Source organism: Nicotiana tomentosiformis, chromosome 8 (genome assembly GCF_000390325.3).
Source record: "Nicotiana tomentosiformis chromosome 8, ASM39032v3, whole genome shotgun sequence".
Lineage (NCBI taxonomy): Eukaryota > Viridiplantae > Streptophyta > Magnoliopsida > Solanales > Solanaceae > Nicotiana > Nicotiana tomentosiformis.
Window position 1 is genome coordinate 12811632 of NC_090819.1, and position 16797 is coordinate 12828428.

At 39.4% G+C, this 16797-nt stretch overlaps 1 protein-coding gene across 1 annotated transcript; it reads left to right on the forward strand.

The window, feature by feature from the left end:
• Positions 1-8390: 8390 nt before the first annotated feature.
• On the forward strand, positions 8391-15777 carry LOC104091969 (external alternative NAD(P)H-ubiquinone oxidoreductase B1, mitochondrial). The gene is made up of 10 exons (XM_009597420.4): positions 8391-8580; positions 10863-11136; positions 11645-11851; positions 11929-12179; positions 12976-13195; positions 13369-13473; positions 14244-14507; positions 14614-14735; positions 15250-15369; positions 15464-15777. The coding sequence occupies exons 1-10, from the start codon at positions 8501-8503 to the stop codon at positions 15549-15551; spliced, it is 1731 nt and encodes a 576-aa protein (XP_009595715.1). The 5' UTR covers positions 8391-8500; the 3' UTR covers positions 15552-15777.
• Positions 15778-16797: the final 1020 nt, after the last annotated feature.

A 16797-nucleotide genomic window follows, 5' to 3' on the forward strand; every position in this document is an offset into this window, starting at 1 on the left:
GTCGTCCTTTCAGACATGCTCATGCGGCTCGTCCAGTTCACCGTGGTGCCTCATCTGGCCATGGTTCTCACAGTTATCAGCAGGACCGTTCATCTCTTAGTGCCCTTCCAGCGCAGAGTTTGTCTATGCCAGGTCTTTATGCCAATTATCCCGGTGCTCGGGGCTCCCTTCAGTCCCCTGCACCACCACCAGGGAGTTGCTATGAGTGTGGGGAGTTTAGGAACATGAGGAGAGGGTGTCCCCGTATAGTGGGAGGTCTTTCTCCGTAGAGGAGCTAGTCTATGTCATCAGCACCAGCCCCTCCACTTAGCTAGCCCGGGGTGGAGCCCAGTCAGCTAAGGGTCGCCCGAGAGGGGAAGGCATATTAGGGGGTGGCCAGGCCTATTTTTATGCCCTCCCTGCCAGACCAGATGCCATTGCTTCATATGTTGTGACTACAGGTATTGTCCCAGTTTGCCACAGAGATGCCTATGTATTATTTGACCCTAGTTCAACTTATTCATATGTTTTCTCGTATTTCGCTCATTTTCTGGATATGCCACGTGAGTCGTTAGTTTCATCTGTTCATGTATCTACTACTGTGGGTGATACTATTATTGTGGACCGCGTCATGTGTGGTGACTATTGGTGGTTTGGAGACCAGAGTGGATCTTGTGTTGCTCAGTATAATCGATTTTGATGTGATATTGGGTATGGATTGGTTATCTCCATGTCATGTTGTTCTAGATTGTCATGCTAAGATTGTGACATTGGAGATGCCGGGGTTGCCGAGGGTTGAGTGGAGTGATTCTATAGACTATGTTCCTAGTAGAGTGATTTCATACTTGAAGGCTCGGTGGATGGTTGAGAATGGTTGTCTATCCTATTTGGCTTTTGTGAGGGATGTTAGTGCAGAGACTCCTGCCATAGATTATGTTCCGCTGGTGCGTGATTTTCCAGATGTGTTTCCTACAGACCTGCCGGGCATCCCTCTTGATAGGGATATTGACTTCGGTATTTATTTGGTGCCAGGCATTCAACCCATTTCTATTCCACCGTATCGTATGGCACCGAAGGAGTTGAAGAAACAACTTCAGGAACTCCTTGATAAGGGGTTTATTCGGCCTAACGTGTTACCTTGGGGTGCACTGGTTCTATTTGTAAAAAAAAAAAGGATGGTTCTATGAGGATGTGCATTGACTACAGGCAGTTGAACAAGGTCATAGTCAAGAACAAGTATCCTTTGCCACGTATTGATGATCTATTTGACCAGCTTCAGGGGGCGAGGGTGTTCTCTAAGATTAATTTGAGGTCAGGGTATCACCAGCTGAATATTTGGGATTTGGATATTCTTAAGACAGCTTTCAAGACCCGATATGGCCATTTTGAGTTCCTTGTGATGTCTTTTGGGCTGACTAACGCTCCATCAGCGTTCATGCATTTTATGAACACTATGTTTCAGCCTTATTTGGACTCATTCATTATTGTATTCATTGATGATATCCTGGTGTACTCTCGTAGCCAGGAGGAGCATACCTAGCATCTAAGGATTGTGTTATAGAGATTGAGGGAGGAGAACGTTTATACAAAGTTCTCCAAGTGTGAGTTTTGGCTCGGTTCAGTGGCATTCTTGGGGCACGTGGTGTCTAGCTAGGGTATTCAGGTGGATCCGAAGAAGATAGAAGCGGTGCAGAGTTGGCCCAGACCATCCTCAGCCACGGAGATTAGGAGCTTTCTTGGTTTGGCGGGCTATTACCGTTATTTTGAAGAGGGTTTTTCATCTATTGCATCGCCCTTAACCAAATTGACCCAAAAGGGTGCTCCACTCAGGTGGTCGGATGAGTGCGGGGAGAGCTTTCAGAAGCTCAAGACTGCTTTGACCACGACCCTAGTTCTAGTTCTGCCATCAACTTCTGGTTCTTACACCGTGTATTGTGATGCCTCGCGGATAGGTATTGGATGTGTTCTGATGCGGGAGGGTAGAGTGATTGCTTATGCTTCGCGCCAGTTGAAGACCCATGAGAAGAACTATCATGTCTATGAACTTGAGTTAGCAGCTATTGTTCACGCCTTGAAGATTTGGCGGCACTATCTGTATGGGGTTCATTGTGAGATCTACACTGATCATCGGAGTTTGCAGCATCTGTTCAAGCAGAAGGATCTTAACTTGTGTCAGCGGAGGTGGTTGGATCTTCTCAAGGACTATGATATCACCATTTTGTACCATCCCGGGTAGGCCAATGTGGTGGTCTATGCCTTGAGTCGCCGGACGGAGAGTTTGGGGAGTTTAGCATATCTTCCAGCAGCAGAGAGACCCTTGGCATTGAATGTGCAGGCCTTATCTATCCAGCTTGTCAGATTGGATATTTCGGAGCCGAGTTGGGTATTGGCTTGTGTGGTCTCTAGGTTTTCTCTTTATGATCGTATCAGGGAGCGTCAGTATGATGAACCCCATCTGCTCGTCCTCCAGGACAGGGTTCGGCGAGGTGATGCTAGAGATGTGACTATTGGTGATGATGGCGTGTTGAGGATGTAGGGCCGGATATGTGTGCCTAATGTGGATGGGCTTCGGGAGTTGATTCTGGAGGAGGCCCATGACTAGTGGTATTCCATTCATCCATGTGCCGCGAAGATGTACCATGATTTGAGACAGAACTATTGGTGGAGGAGGATGAAGAAGGATATAGTTGGGTTTATGGCTCGGTGTCTCAACTGTCAGCAGTTTAAGTATGAGCATCAGAGACCGGGTGGATTTCTTCAGAGGTTAGATATCCCAGAGTGGAATTAGGAGCGGATCACCATGGATTTCGTAGTTGGGCTCCCACGGACTTCAAGGAAGTTCGATGCTAGTTGGGTGATTGTGGATCGGTTGACCAAGTCCACGCACTTCATTCCAGTTGGTACTACTTATTCTTCAGAGCGGTTGGCTGAGATTTTCATCCGAGAGATTGTTCGCCTTCATGGTGTCCCAGTTTCCATCATTTCAGATAGAGGGAGACAGTTTACATCGCAGTTTTGGAGGGTCGTGTAGCGAGAGTTGGGTACTCAGGTTGAGTTGAACATAACCTTTCACACTCAGACAGATGGACAGTCCGAGTGCACTATCCAGATATTGGAGGACATGTTACGCGCCTGTGTCATTGATTTTGGGGGTTCATGAGACCGATTTTTGCCGCTCGTGGAGTTTGCATATAACAACAGTAATCAGTCGAGCATTCAGATGGCTCCATACGAGGCTTTATATGGGAGGCGGTGTAGATCTCCGGTGGGATGGTTTGAGCCTGGTAAGGCTAGGCTCTTGGGTACAGACTTGGTCCAGGATGCATTATACAAGGTGAAATTGATTCAGGAGCAGCTTCTCACGGCGCAATTTAGGCAGAAGAGCTATGCTGACTGGAAGGTTTGTGATGTGTCTTTCATGGTCGGGGAGAAGGTTATGCTGAAGGTATCACCTATGAAGGGTGTTATGAGGTTTGTGAAGAGGGGCAAGTTGAGCCTTCGGTTCATTGGGCCTTTTGAGGTACTTCAGAGGATCAGGGAGGTGGCTTACAAGCTTGCCTTGGCACCTAGCTTGTCGAGTGTGCATCCAGTATTTCACGTTTCTATTCTTCGAATGTATATCGGCGATCCGTCCCATGTTTTGGATTTCAGCACGGTTCAGTTGGATGGTGATATGACTTATGATGTGGAGCCGGTGGCCGTTTTGGAGTGGCAGGTTCAGAAGTTGAGGTCAGGATATAGCTTCAGTGAAGGTGTAGTGGAAAGGTCAGCCTGTGGAGGAGGCCACTTGGGAGATAGAGCAGGAGATGCGGAGCAGATATCCATACCTATTCGAGACTCCAGGTATGTTTATAGACCCGTTCGAAGATGAACGTTTATTTAAGAGGGGGAGGATGTAATGACCCGGCCGGTCATTTTGAGAGTTATAGCCCCGTTTTCCCCATTTCTGCTTCTTTTGTGATTTCAGTTGTATTATGTCTTACCGGGTTGGTTGGTTCGGGTCCGGAGTGGTTTTGGAGTGAATTGAGACACTTAGTCTCTTAATTGGAAGCTTAAGTTGGAAAAGTCGATCGGATGTCGACTTATAGGAAAACGACCTCGGATTTGAACTTTTATGGTTTCATTAGCTCCGTTAGGTGATTTTGGACTTAGGAGCGCGTTCAAAATATGATTTGGAGGTCCGTAGTAGAATTAGGCTTGAATTCGCAAAAGTTGGAATTTTGGCTGGTAGTGGAAATTCTGATATCGGGGTTGGATTGGATTTTCGGAAGTTGGAATAGGTTCTTGGTGTCATTTTTGACTTGTGTGTAAAATTTGAGGTCAACCGGACGTGGTTTGGTAGGTTTCGGCGTCATTGTGGAATTCGAAAGTTTAGAAGTTCTTTAGACTTGAATTCGGGTGTAATTTGGTGTTTTGATGTTGTTTTGAGGGATTCGAAGGTTCAACTAAGTTCATATCGGGTTATAGGACTTGTCGGTATAATTGGTTGAGGTCTCGGAGGCCTCGGGGTGATTTCGGGTGGTTAATGACTTGATGAGAGTTGAGGAATTGCAGTTGAAGCTGCTGCTACTAGTGTAACCGCACCTGCGGAGTAGGAACCGCAGGTGCGAGCCGCAGATGTGGCTAAGGAGGATCTGGGCAGAGGACGCAGGTGCAATGTCATTCACGCACCTACAATGGTCACAGAAGCATATTTACGGGCGCGGGTGCTAGTTTGGATCGCAGGTGCGATGTAGTTCCCGCACCCGCGAAGAGCGCAGATGCGGTCAATTGATCGCAGGAGCGGAGGCAGTGTTTTAGTGATTTTTCTGCAGATGCGGCTCCGCAAATGTGGAAATGGAGCCGCGGGTGCGAGAAGTCTAGGCAGAACCTATAAATAGAAGACTTCGAGATTTTTCACCATTTTCATCATTTTTAGCTCGAATTTTGGGGATTTTGAGAGAGATTTCGGAGTAATCACTGAAGTAAGTTATTTGTGTCTATTTATCTTCAATAATAGTATTTTTCCACTGATTTTTACACCAAGTTGGTCAGTGTTTGAGGTGAAATTTGGGAGATTAGGGCTTAGAAATTGGAGAGTGAATTTTGGATTTTTGGAGGGACAATTGAGGTCGAATTTTGATAAATTTGGTATGGTTAGACTTGTGAGTGAATGGGCTTTCGGGTTTTATCGGATTTGGAGACGTGGGCTCGGGGGAGCGAGTGGAGCCGATTTCAGATTTTGGACTATATTTTAGTAGTTTTATTATGGAATTGATCCTTTTAGCCAACATTGATTATCTCGTACTGTTTGTGGGTAGATTCGGGGCATTTGGAGGCCGATTCGAGAGGCAAAGACATTTCAGAGTAGGATTTCTGTGCGGTTGAGGTAAGTAACAGTCTTAAATTTGGTTTTGAGGGTATGAAACCCCGAGAATTGGTATGATGTGAATATATGGAAGTGACGCACATGCTAGGTGACGGGCGTGTGAGCGTGCACCGTGAGGGATTGTGACTTGGTCCGTCCCGTGAGACTGTAAAGTCGAATAGCCATTGTTATTACTTGTTTTTCCTTGACTTTGAGCAATTGACTGCCTTTCATATTAGAAACCATGCTTAGGCCATATGATATCACTGTTGGGACACACAGCGGTCGTATACTTGTTGAATTGACTGCTAATTACTGTCTTGTACTCAGTCACAGTCTTACTTGTGTGTTATATCTCTGTTCCCTCCCATTTCTTGTTGATACTTGTTGTATTCTCTGTTTGGGATAATTATTATGATATTCTGTGAGCCCGAGGGGCTGGAGAGGTTAGTGACTGAGATAGGGCCTGAGTGCCGAGCTGCGAGCTGTGAGGTATATGGATCGGATTGCATGCCGCAACAAGCCTTCGGGTTTTTTATATATATATATATATATATATATATATATATATATATATATATATATATATATATATATATATATATATATAAAATTGGATCGGGTTGCACGCCGCAATAATACTGGATCGGGTTGTACGCAGCAACAATATTGGATCGGGTTACACGCAGCAACAATATTGGATCGGGTTGCACGCTGCAACAATATTGGATCGGGTTGCACGCCGCAACAATATAGCGCTTGGGCTGAAGGAGCCCCTATGGAGTCTGTACACCCCTGGTGAGCGCAGTTACCTATTGAGAGTGTGTATTTAGGGCTGAGAGCCGAGAGTATGAGCTATTGAGATGAGTTGAGTGACTACTGCCTTGAGAGGCTGTACTTGCTTTTATTTATTGTTGCACTTAGTTGTTATCTGTTGTTGTTGTTGTGAAATTTCTAGAAGATTAATATCTGTTTTACTTGTGCTCGAACTGATTTAACTTATACCACCGGATATGAAAGCATATTCACTCTTTACTGAAAACTTTTAAAATGATCTGTATTTTTATAGCTCGCCACTGCTTCTCAGTTCCTTATTTAATTCTGTTATTTGCTGAGTTGGTTGTACTCATGCTACACCATGCACTTCATGTGTAGATCTAGGTGTGTACGGTTCTGGCGGTCGCTAAGTTCGTGCGCGAGCTGATTATCGGTGACTTACGAGGTAGCTGCCGGCGCAGTCCTTGTTTCTCCTTTCTTATTATCTTTTCTCTCTTGTATTGGAATTTGACACAGACTGTAGTAGACTCTATTTCTAGATAGGTTGTTATATGCTCATGACTTAGTGACACCCCGATGTCGGGCTATCATTCCGCACTTGTGTTTTGGGTTTTTACCCCGTTATTATGTAAACTTTCAGTTAGTTTAATTGCTTTAGCTCACTTCTGTTATATATTGAAAGCATATTGAGAATGTCGGCTTGCCTAATTCCACAATAGGTGCCATGACGACTGGTTCGGTATTTGGGTTGTGACAATGCCCCCTCCCCCCGTTAAAAATGGGATGTATTCATGCCACTAACATTACACTATTGGCTCATTTGTGTCATTATCCACTAACGGCTCTCACACCCGGTATTTATATTCTAGATTCTGGTTTTTTAGCCTTACAATTGCCATGTGTTGTTTAATTAGACCTCTTCCCATAACTCAACCCTACATCATAATAAAAGTATAGTTGATCATGTTTGTGTCTTCTCGAATGAACTTGAGTACATCTTTCAAAAGATATTTGCACAAAAACACTTAAATATTCAAGGGCTATGTGTCTTTGCTAAACTAAAATGGAATAACTTAATAACTTATACAACTGAAGCAATAAAATTATAAAACTGACACAAAGTTTAAGGTGACTAAATTGAATGATGATTGAGGACTTCTATGTGACAAAGTTTCTTTCTTCCTCGAGTTACCTATTTAGGACCAATGTTATCATTTACAAAGCTTACACTTAATATTTTATTATTTGAACATAATTTTTAATATAATATTCATGTGATGATGTACACGCGCAACATGCGTACACTAAGACTAGTTTTGCATGGACTTCGTTATATACATAAGTATACTAAGTAGCTACTTCCAGTTTATATGAATGTGTTTCTTTTTAATATGTCTCGCAAAGAATAATCTTTTCTAAATTTTAAAAATACTTTAACTTAAACTATTTATTATTTACCTTTAATGAACAAAATTTATAACCATATAAATGTTGTGATATGTTTAATACCATAAACTTTAAAAAATTTAACTGAGTTTATTATTGTTATTGTTATAAATATTATGACATAGGAGTATTTAATCGTGTAAGTTTCAAAGGCTCTTTTTAAGGACCCGTTTGGCCATAAATTTTGTCAATTTTTTTTCAATTTTTTTTGGCAAATACATACTTGTTCATAAATTTTATCCATATTTTGAAAAATTCCCAAAACCCAATCCCAAAAGAGTTGGTTTTGGCCCAAAATATTAATATTTTTAAAAATTACCCCAAACTTTTGTATTTTATAAAAGAGTCCATCATTTATTATTTTGTAACAATGTTGTTTCGTCTTTTCGGTCATCTAATAGTGTATTATGTGATTCATTATAAAAATAATAATTTTGTACCAAATTTATTTATGTTCATGACTATGATTTGTGATAATTATAATGAATATTATTGATGAAGGTATTATTGAGTATTTGTGATTGTTTTTAGAATTTGTGGGTATAAGTCATGTTTCATGTTTTTTCAAAAAGAAAATATATATTTTGAAAACTGATTTTCAAACACATTTTTATATTCAAATCAAATTTCACCCAAATTAAATTTTTCAAAATAAATTTGAGAATATAGAGGAAGCTAAAACTCATTTTCAAGTAAACTAATTAGATGTGTCACATGTAAGAGTGGGATATTACCAATTTTCAAATCCCAAGTTTTGGACCAAAAAAGAGTTGACACGTTTTTTTGTAATCAGACAGACTTGTCAGAAAACTCAGTTAAAGCCTACTCCCTTTTCACATTCCTTGTTTAATTACTCAATTCACTTGATACATAGCTTAAAGCTGATTTGATAGAAATACTGAGAAAGTGTTAAATCCTTTAACATTTTGGTAAAGAGGAAAAAGAAGGAAAATGAGGGGTTTCACAAATCTAAGCAGAGCTCTTCGTAGCCATTCTTCTTACTCTAAACTTCTGCTTCTCTCTTCTGTCAGGTAATTTTGCTTCATTTCATTTCAATTTTTTTTTACATTTTTTTTATGAATTTTTATTGTGCTTGCTGATTTATTACTTGCTTCTTTGTTCTTTGTGTAATACTACACAATGTTGTTTAATATATTTTTGATTTCCGGTTTTTTCTTCTCTTCATTTTTGGGTTTTGATTTTGTACTAAACAGATGATTTCTGAAATTCCTTTTGACACTTGATCGAGAGAATATTTGTCCTCTTTTTTTTAAGGAAAAACTACACAGTATTTTTGGCTGACCGGCCAAATGTGTAACTTGCCCCTTCTTCTGCTTGCTTTGAAGTTTGTTATACAAGTTAGAAGGCCCTCTACTCTTAGATCTAAAGAAGCTAATGAACGGAAAAAGATAGTAGTTCTTTTTACGTTAAGTATCAAACCAATTAGGCAAATTACAGTTTCTTCTTTTAGAAAAGGAGACATTTTTGAAATCTCTATGTGAATTTGGGTGATTATATAGAATAATTATTCAGTCGGTAGATATTACTTGTTTAGCTGTTGCACGAGTATCCCATATAAATGGAGTATAAATTTTTTTTAAAATCATATATATAGTATTACGACGTATTGAGTTATAAAATCAAATAAAAGAGAAAATTATATGTTACTGAAAATGATGAATGTTGATCATATTTAGCTAGCTCAATAAAGGAAGAAATCCCCTACTCCACGCTCGTCCTCAGGTGCCTTATTATTTGATATACGAGTTCTGTATTTGCTTTAGAAGTGTAGATAGAGTAGCACCGTAGAGATGTAGGGCACGAAACCATGAAATTCAACTGATTTTTGAACATAAATTACAGTAATTTTGAAAATATTACTTACTCTGAATATGCAATCAAGCTCGACTGAAAGCTTGACTAATTTTCCTTTTGCTCTTCTTTAAGGCTGAAAGCTTGACTAATTTTCCTTTTGCTCTTCTTTAAGGCCTTCTTTAAGTAGAAAGGTCAAAGAGTGGCCAATGGTCGATAGTTAGCCAATTCACTTCCTTGTTATTCTTTGCATTAACTACCAAAGTTATCTGATTGTCTTTTTCTTTTGGGCTTAGTTAGCTGAATATACTTGATATAAAGAAATTAAACTTTTAAGGTTGTAATAGTAATCTCTTCATCTCCTCTTTAGATTATTTGAACTTGACATGCAATTGTTAAATGTCCTTTCATAAGTATTTCTAGAATCTAATTCTGAGTTAAATAGTATAATAATGGTTGGTAGCAGGAAAATTTATATCTAATAGTATTTATTAGACTGTGTATTTATATTTTAGTACATAAATGTTATAGAATTAGTGTTTTTTTTGAAGGATAAAAAAGGTGGTTTAGCTTTACATGGATATTTTGTTCTATCAAACTTTTACTTTAGGTCTTCCCACTTTTACAATAGTAGATACATGTTCATTCCCCTAATCTAGTGATTTATCCAATTTGACAAATAAAAGCAAGTTAAACAAATGATTAAATTACAGCCAATTAGGTATACATATAAACCAATAGTTGAATGTGTCAAGGTGACCATTTGTTGCTAAGAGTGCAACAGCTGGTCGAAATAATGTAAAGTTGTATATAATAGTGTAAGCTCTTGGAGATCATTCTTTTTAATTTTTTGGAGTATCGCTCAAACAAATCGGAAGCCTCTATAAAGGAAAATTGTGTCCTATGGATTTAAAAGTGGTAGTAGATTATTTAATGAGCCATGCTTGATAAATGACAACAAAACAAGGGGCGATTTGCTCAAATAGGACACTTCAGGTGTCACTCTTGATTTTTTGACTCCGCTTGCCCCATTGGCAGAACTTCAACTTTAACAAGTGTTACCCCTCACTTTCCCCATGCGTAACACTTTTGACTTTTGACCTTAAAGGTTTGCCCATAGGGCAAGCGGGGGTTAAAAATCAAGACCATCCGTTTTTAAGGTCATTGGGTATAATTTCCTGCAAAACAGTTTCACTTCATTTAAGAAGTTAGATGTGATCTGATTGGGTTTGAAAACTTCTGTCTCTTGACTACAAGGTCGTTATGGGTTTTTTACTTCATTCTTTGTGTTTCTTATTGTTCTAGATATATGCCACTTAAGTTGTATGAGGTGAGTTATGTTTATAGAATTCTAACAGTTCTAATCTACTAAACTATAATGACTCACTTGTTGCATTGAAGTTTAATGAATGAAATGCTATGATTCCTTCTGAGACTGATTTATTCTCCCATGTTTGATAGAGGATCTTGTTACTTAATACTTTTCTGCTGGTTGTTACAGTACCGGAGGTCTATTGGTATATGCAGAATCGAACATAGAGGGCAGAAAACAAGTTGAAAATAATCAGTCAGTATCAGAGAAGAAGAGAATAGTGGTGCTTGGAACAGGATGGGCCGGTACCAGCTTCCTAAAGGATCTTGATATTTCTTCCTATGATGTTCAAGTGGTTTCACCGCGAAACTATTTTGCATTTACACCACTTTTACCTAGTGTCACATGTGGAACAGTTGAGGCACGTAGCATCGTTGAGCCAGTTCGGAACATAATAAAGAAGGTAAGACAAGCTTCGATAAGGAACTTGTTTTGTATCTGGATCTCCAGTTTTTGTTTTCATGTCATTAGTAATTTTATATTGTACTCACAAGATTTTGTATGACTGGCTGACTGCATAGCTTTGTCCACTGTTTCTTAGAAAGATTCATTTGCCCCTACATTCGCTTGGTTTTTGATCATTTCGTTTTCGGTTGTTCTAACCTAGCCTGATGGAAGGGGAGTCTTGGAGCAACGGTAAAGTTGTCTCCGTGTGACCTACAGGTCATGGGTTCGAGCCGTAGAAGCTTCCACTAATGCTTGCATTAGCGTAGGTTGTCTACATCACACCCCTTGAGGTGCAGCCCTTCCCTCGACCCTACATGAATGGGGGGGCTGCCATAATCTGGTCTGAAGAATTTAACATTTAGTATATGCTAAGTCTCTCCTAGATTTGTCATTTTTAAAAAGCAGTTGTCTTATTTGAAGATTTTCTGCATCTTCCTGTTTAATTTTGTTATTTGGTCTGGCAGAGAAGTGGAGAAATTCAATTTTGTGAAGCAGAATGTCTAAAGATTGATCCAGAAAACAACAAAGTATTTTGCCGTTCTGGCATCAATGATAATTTGGTGGGACATAATGATTTCTCCCTACAATATGACTATTTGGTTGTAGCTGTAGGAGCTCAAGTAAATACTTTTAACACTCCGGGTGTCATGGAACATTGCCACTTTCTGAAGGTAGGATTCTCTTCCATATTTTCCGTGAAGTGCTAAATTTTCCTTGTCTGGAAATGAACGAATCATGTCTCGTACAGGAAGTGGAAGATGCTCAAAGGATACGGAGGACTGTAATAGATTGTTTTGAGAAAGCTGTCATTCCTGGCCAAAGTGAAGAAGAGCGAAGGACCAACCTCCATTTTGTTATAGTTGGAGGGGGTCCAACTGGAGTGGAATTTGCTGCTGAGCTGCACGACTTTGTTCACGAGGACTTGGTGAAAATATATCCTTCAGTTAAGGATTTTGTGAAGATAACACTTGTCCAATCTGGAGATCATATCCTGAATACGTAAGATGCACCATCCCTAGTTATACTTCTTCATTGCTTTTAATGTATGCCATGGCCTTTGTGTTGTCAATGTGATGTTGAAAGATTTTAAAGTAATGAAGATACAGAGGCGTGAAGAGAGCCCAATCCCTTATGTGGGGTTGGATGTGGGAATGGGGTGGATGGTTAAGTGATGAAGGACAAAGGACAAACCTAGGCTTGATTTTAGTTGGGGGGAGAAACTTGCAATTTGTGCTTAAAGCTACACGGCTCCACCTTGAAGATCTAGTGAAGGTTAAATAGTTTCTTTAAGGCCATATCTTTAATACATATATCTATTAGTTAATAGTTAACATCTTTGGTGAGCGGAGTTACCCGGAACATGAGCTGGTAGGAAGTGGTAGGAAGAAGCAGGTACCCTGTAGAATTGTCGAGGTGCGCAAGCTCGCCTAAACACTGTCAAAAGGTTTTGAACAGAGGAGTAGGGGAAAGGAATGGTGCCAGAAAGAATGAAGATCAAGAGTATACCTGTAGTGGAAGGGGGCTTTAGAGATCACATATTGGAACTACAAAGCTTACCAAATTCACATAATGGGCATATAATAATTTCTTGCTTGCAACAACTGGACGCACACATGTGGCATTTCATTCTTGGAGTAGCAAAACCCGAAAACGTTGTTGTTCCAGAAGGTTGTCATGTTAAATGGTTTGGATGATGGGATCTATTTTTAGATCATAATTTTGCTACTCAATTAAGAGAATATTAAGAATGAGATTGACTCAACAACTCCGAAATCATAATTTTGTTTCTTTGCAGATTTGATGAAAGAATAAGCTCATTTGCTGAACAGAAATTTCAAAGAGATGGAATTGAGGTTTTGACAGGTTGCCGCGTCATTAGTGTCTCTGATAATTCTATCAACACGAAAGTAAAATCTACAGGAGAACATGTTGAAGTACCCTACGGGATGGTTGTATGGTCAACTGGAGTTGGTACCCGCCCATTTGTGAAGGATTTTATGGAACAAATTGGCCAGGTATTTTACACCCTGTTCCCTTTGACTAACTCTTTCATGGGGCTTTCTTCACTAAATGCGTACTTAAACTTAAAGCTTTTTGCATGCCATATTCGGAGATTAAAATTTTCTGACTGGCAAGCTCTGAAATTCAATCTATTATGGCCACGTAAAATTTTCATTCCTTCTTGCAGGGGAAAAGACGTGTTCTAGCAGCTGATGAATGGTTGCGAGTAAAGGGCTGCAGCAACGTGTACGCACTTGGTGATTGCGCCACTGTAGATCAACGTCAAGTAATGGTAAATAAACCTTTGTTCAAATTAACTGAAATATTTAATCAATTCCTCTGTTTCTTTTACTTTTACGTTGAGCCGGGGGTCTATCGGAAACAACCTCTCTACCTTCACAAGGTAGGGGTAAGATCTGCGTACACTCCACCACCCCAGACCCCACTTTGTGGGATTGCACTGGGTTTGTTGTTGTATTTAATCAATTCTTTATCTATAGTTATTTTTTCAAGATTTTGACAGTTACATTCCGTGCTTTAGGTTCCACATGGATAATAATGTGCGTGTGTTGTGCCATGTATTTCCGGATGGGCGCAAGTGTTTGAAAAATGATTTTATTTGCTGGAGTGTTTCATTTTATCTTTCTTTCAAAAGTTGGATTTTTGGACATTCGTTCTAGAAAATGCAGACGTAGATTTCAATTTACTGAACTAGTCCCAACAACCTTAGAGAAGTATATCTTGATCACAGCCAACAAGAGCCAATAGTAAGAATTATTTCCTTAGTTTTTAGTGCCCATTCCTTATAAACGTCAGATTGAGCCAGTAGTTTCTGCTCTCAGAGTTAATCAATTTAAACTTCTTGATGATGGTTAGAGTATTTGACATCTTAACAGTATTATGAAGATGAATGGAAAAGAAACAACAGAAAATGAAATATATGCTGCATGAGGATGATTATATCCCTTACTTTCTTCATTGTTACTTTTGCAAGATACGAATCAATTCTTGCCTTTATATCTTCCCTCCTTAAAGTTTCCTTTGTGAAATTACGTGGTCTAGGAAGATATTTCAGTCATTTTTAAAGCTGCGGATAAGGATGATTCTGGAACTTTAACCATTGAGGAATTCCGAGATGTTTTGGAAGACATAATTATCCGTTATCCTCAAGTGGACTTATATCTAAAGAGCAAACATCTGTTAGAGGCGACAGACTTACTCAGGGATTCAGAGGGAAATGAAAGAGAGGAAGTAGATATTGAAGGTTTTAAGTTAGCCCTTTCTCATGTAGATTCACAGATGAAGAGTCTACCTGCCACTGCTCAGGTGCTTTCATATATAATTTGGATCTCGTCTCCCTTCTTTCATACTTCCCCTCTCGTTCACTCCATGCTTTGCTGTTGTTTCATTTCCTGTATTTTCACATGCTTAGGTTGCTGCTCAACAAGGTACATATCTTGCTAGATGCTTTAATCGCTGGGAGCAATGCAAAAGTAATCCTGAAGGCCCTCGCCGTTTCAAAAGTTCCGGCCGTCATGAATTTCTACCCTTCCGGTATAGCTTAACCTTTTTGGACATTTCTTTTCCTTTACTCGTTGCATGTAAGCATACTGGGAAAACTAACTGCCGTTTTATTATTCCACTTCTATACATGGTTCGTGCTATTATTTCCACATCTTCTAAAGGGGATGAAACTGAAGTATGACTAGAATTTTGTTCTCTACAAATTGGTCTTGCATACGACAGAAGTTTTTTGTTAAAAACATTTATTCTCTTTAACAAAAAGGAAGAGAAATGTGGTCGCCGGCCCTCCTCCATTTCTGCTTCTTTCTGCAGTGTGTTTAGTGTAGAGAATCATTGAATTTATACTTATCAGCAACCTCATTGAATTTATTAACTGCTCATGTGGTTTATTGGTACTCCTATCTTGGCTTGTAACCTCTTTATCCCGTTGGTACAAAGATACATCCTCATTAACAATAAATTCCCTTATGCTAGCATGATCAAATATCTAACGGTTTCAACTCTCTCTCGGTGATCCTTGGCGTAACAACGTGTGCCGTTTCAGGTATCGCCATTTAGGACAATTTGCTCCTTTAGGTGGGGAGCAAGCAGCAGCAGAACTTCCTGGAGACTGGGTTTCTATGGGTCGTAGCACACAATGGCTATGGTACTCTATTTATGCGAGGTGAGAATTTGATAGATTTCTTGATTATGACTTGCTTCTGATATTACATTGGTTATATATATTTCCTCCTTACTGCATTTTATTTGCATTTCAGCAAGCAAGTTAGCTGGCGCACAAGGTATTTAGTGGTCGGTGATTGGGTAAGAAGATCCATTTTCGGGAGAGATTCAAGCCGAATTTGATGAATTCAACCTGATTTAGAAGGTGTGCTTGTTCTGCATTGTTTATGCTGATATCCAGTTACAGTTCTAGCCGGACATCAAGTTATGGTTTTCAAAGAATGTATGTATCACTCGCTACTGAATCCATATTCTATTAGTTCCTAGAGAAATATACTACGAATGATTCAAATTTGATTGTATTCATTTGTGTTTCTAATTAGCAATTAACTGAGTTTTGAGGCTCCAATTTGCATTAGGGTAGGTTGTCTACGTCACCCTTGGTATGCAGCCTTTCCTTGAACCCTACGTAAATATGAGGATACTTTGTGCACCGAACTGCCCTTTCCGTTCCCCTTCAAAGAAAATAGATTACTTATTCCGAGTGCAACTTTAAGCTCGATTTTACAGCTATCGTTATGGGTGCTACTTGTAAAATTATCCGAGAATGATCTATATCCATATGTTCATTGTTAGCCAAAGCCTAAGGGCTCGTTTGGTACGAGGGATAAGGAATAATTAATTCCGAGATTAAATTTGATATAAATTTATCCCACGTTTGGTTGGGATAAAATCGTTGTATAACTAATCCTGAGATTAATTATCCCGGGATTGTAGTGTTTTTTATCCATATGGGAGGGTAGGATAATTATTTATGAGATAACTTATTTTCCAACCAAACGACTCCTAAAGGTGCCCAAGCACCCGCCTCCTTAACGTGAGTTTGCCTATCTAGCGTGATGGAAAAAACATACCCGCACCTGATATTTATAGCAAATTAATCAACAAATGACATGTGTTTTTTACATGAATATTTATCATGGTTAATTTATGTATATTTTCACTTCTATAGATTGCTTCACCATGATTAACTGATTTAGTGTTGTGTCAATACCAGTATTATATTTCTAACCCCTTTAATTTTTGTTAATTTATGGATGAAGTGAAAAATGCATGCTTCCCTTGAGGTAAACCCATATGGTCTAACTTCTTCAATCCTTCTTTCTACTTGGTTTTGATAGATAAATTCTTCATTAATTAGGGGCTAGGACTGAATTTATAGTCATTGAGTCTGATGTAGGGATGCTTATCGGGCGGATCGGGCAGATAATTACGCTTAACGGTTCGGCGTAACGGTTATCAGATTATAAATATAGTAATCCGCCAGCCATCCAATAAGACAACGGGCGGATTGATATCGGATTAACAATTATCGGGCGGCTTATCGGCTAAACCAAATAGAAATTTTTTGAACAATCATTCAATCAAT

Excerpts from the sequence above, each read along its gene's own strand:
- LOC104091969 (XM_009597420.4), top strand. The coding sequence starts at position 8,501 with ATGAGGGGTTTCACAAATCTAAGCAGAGCTCTTCGTAGCCATTCTTCT. Across the intron at positions 14,736-15,249 it reads CATGAATTTCTACCCTTCCG|GTATCGCCATTTAGGACAAT; the intron begins GTATAGCTTAAC and ends GTGCCGTTTCAG. Across the intron at positions 15,370-15,463 it reads TGGTACTCTATTTATGCGAG|CAAGCAAGTTAGCTGGCGCA; the intron begins GTGAGAATTTGA and ends TTTGCATTTCAG.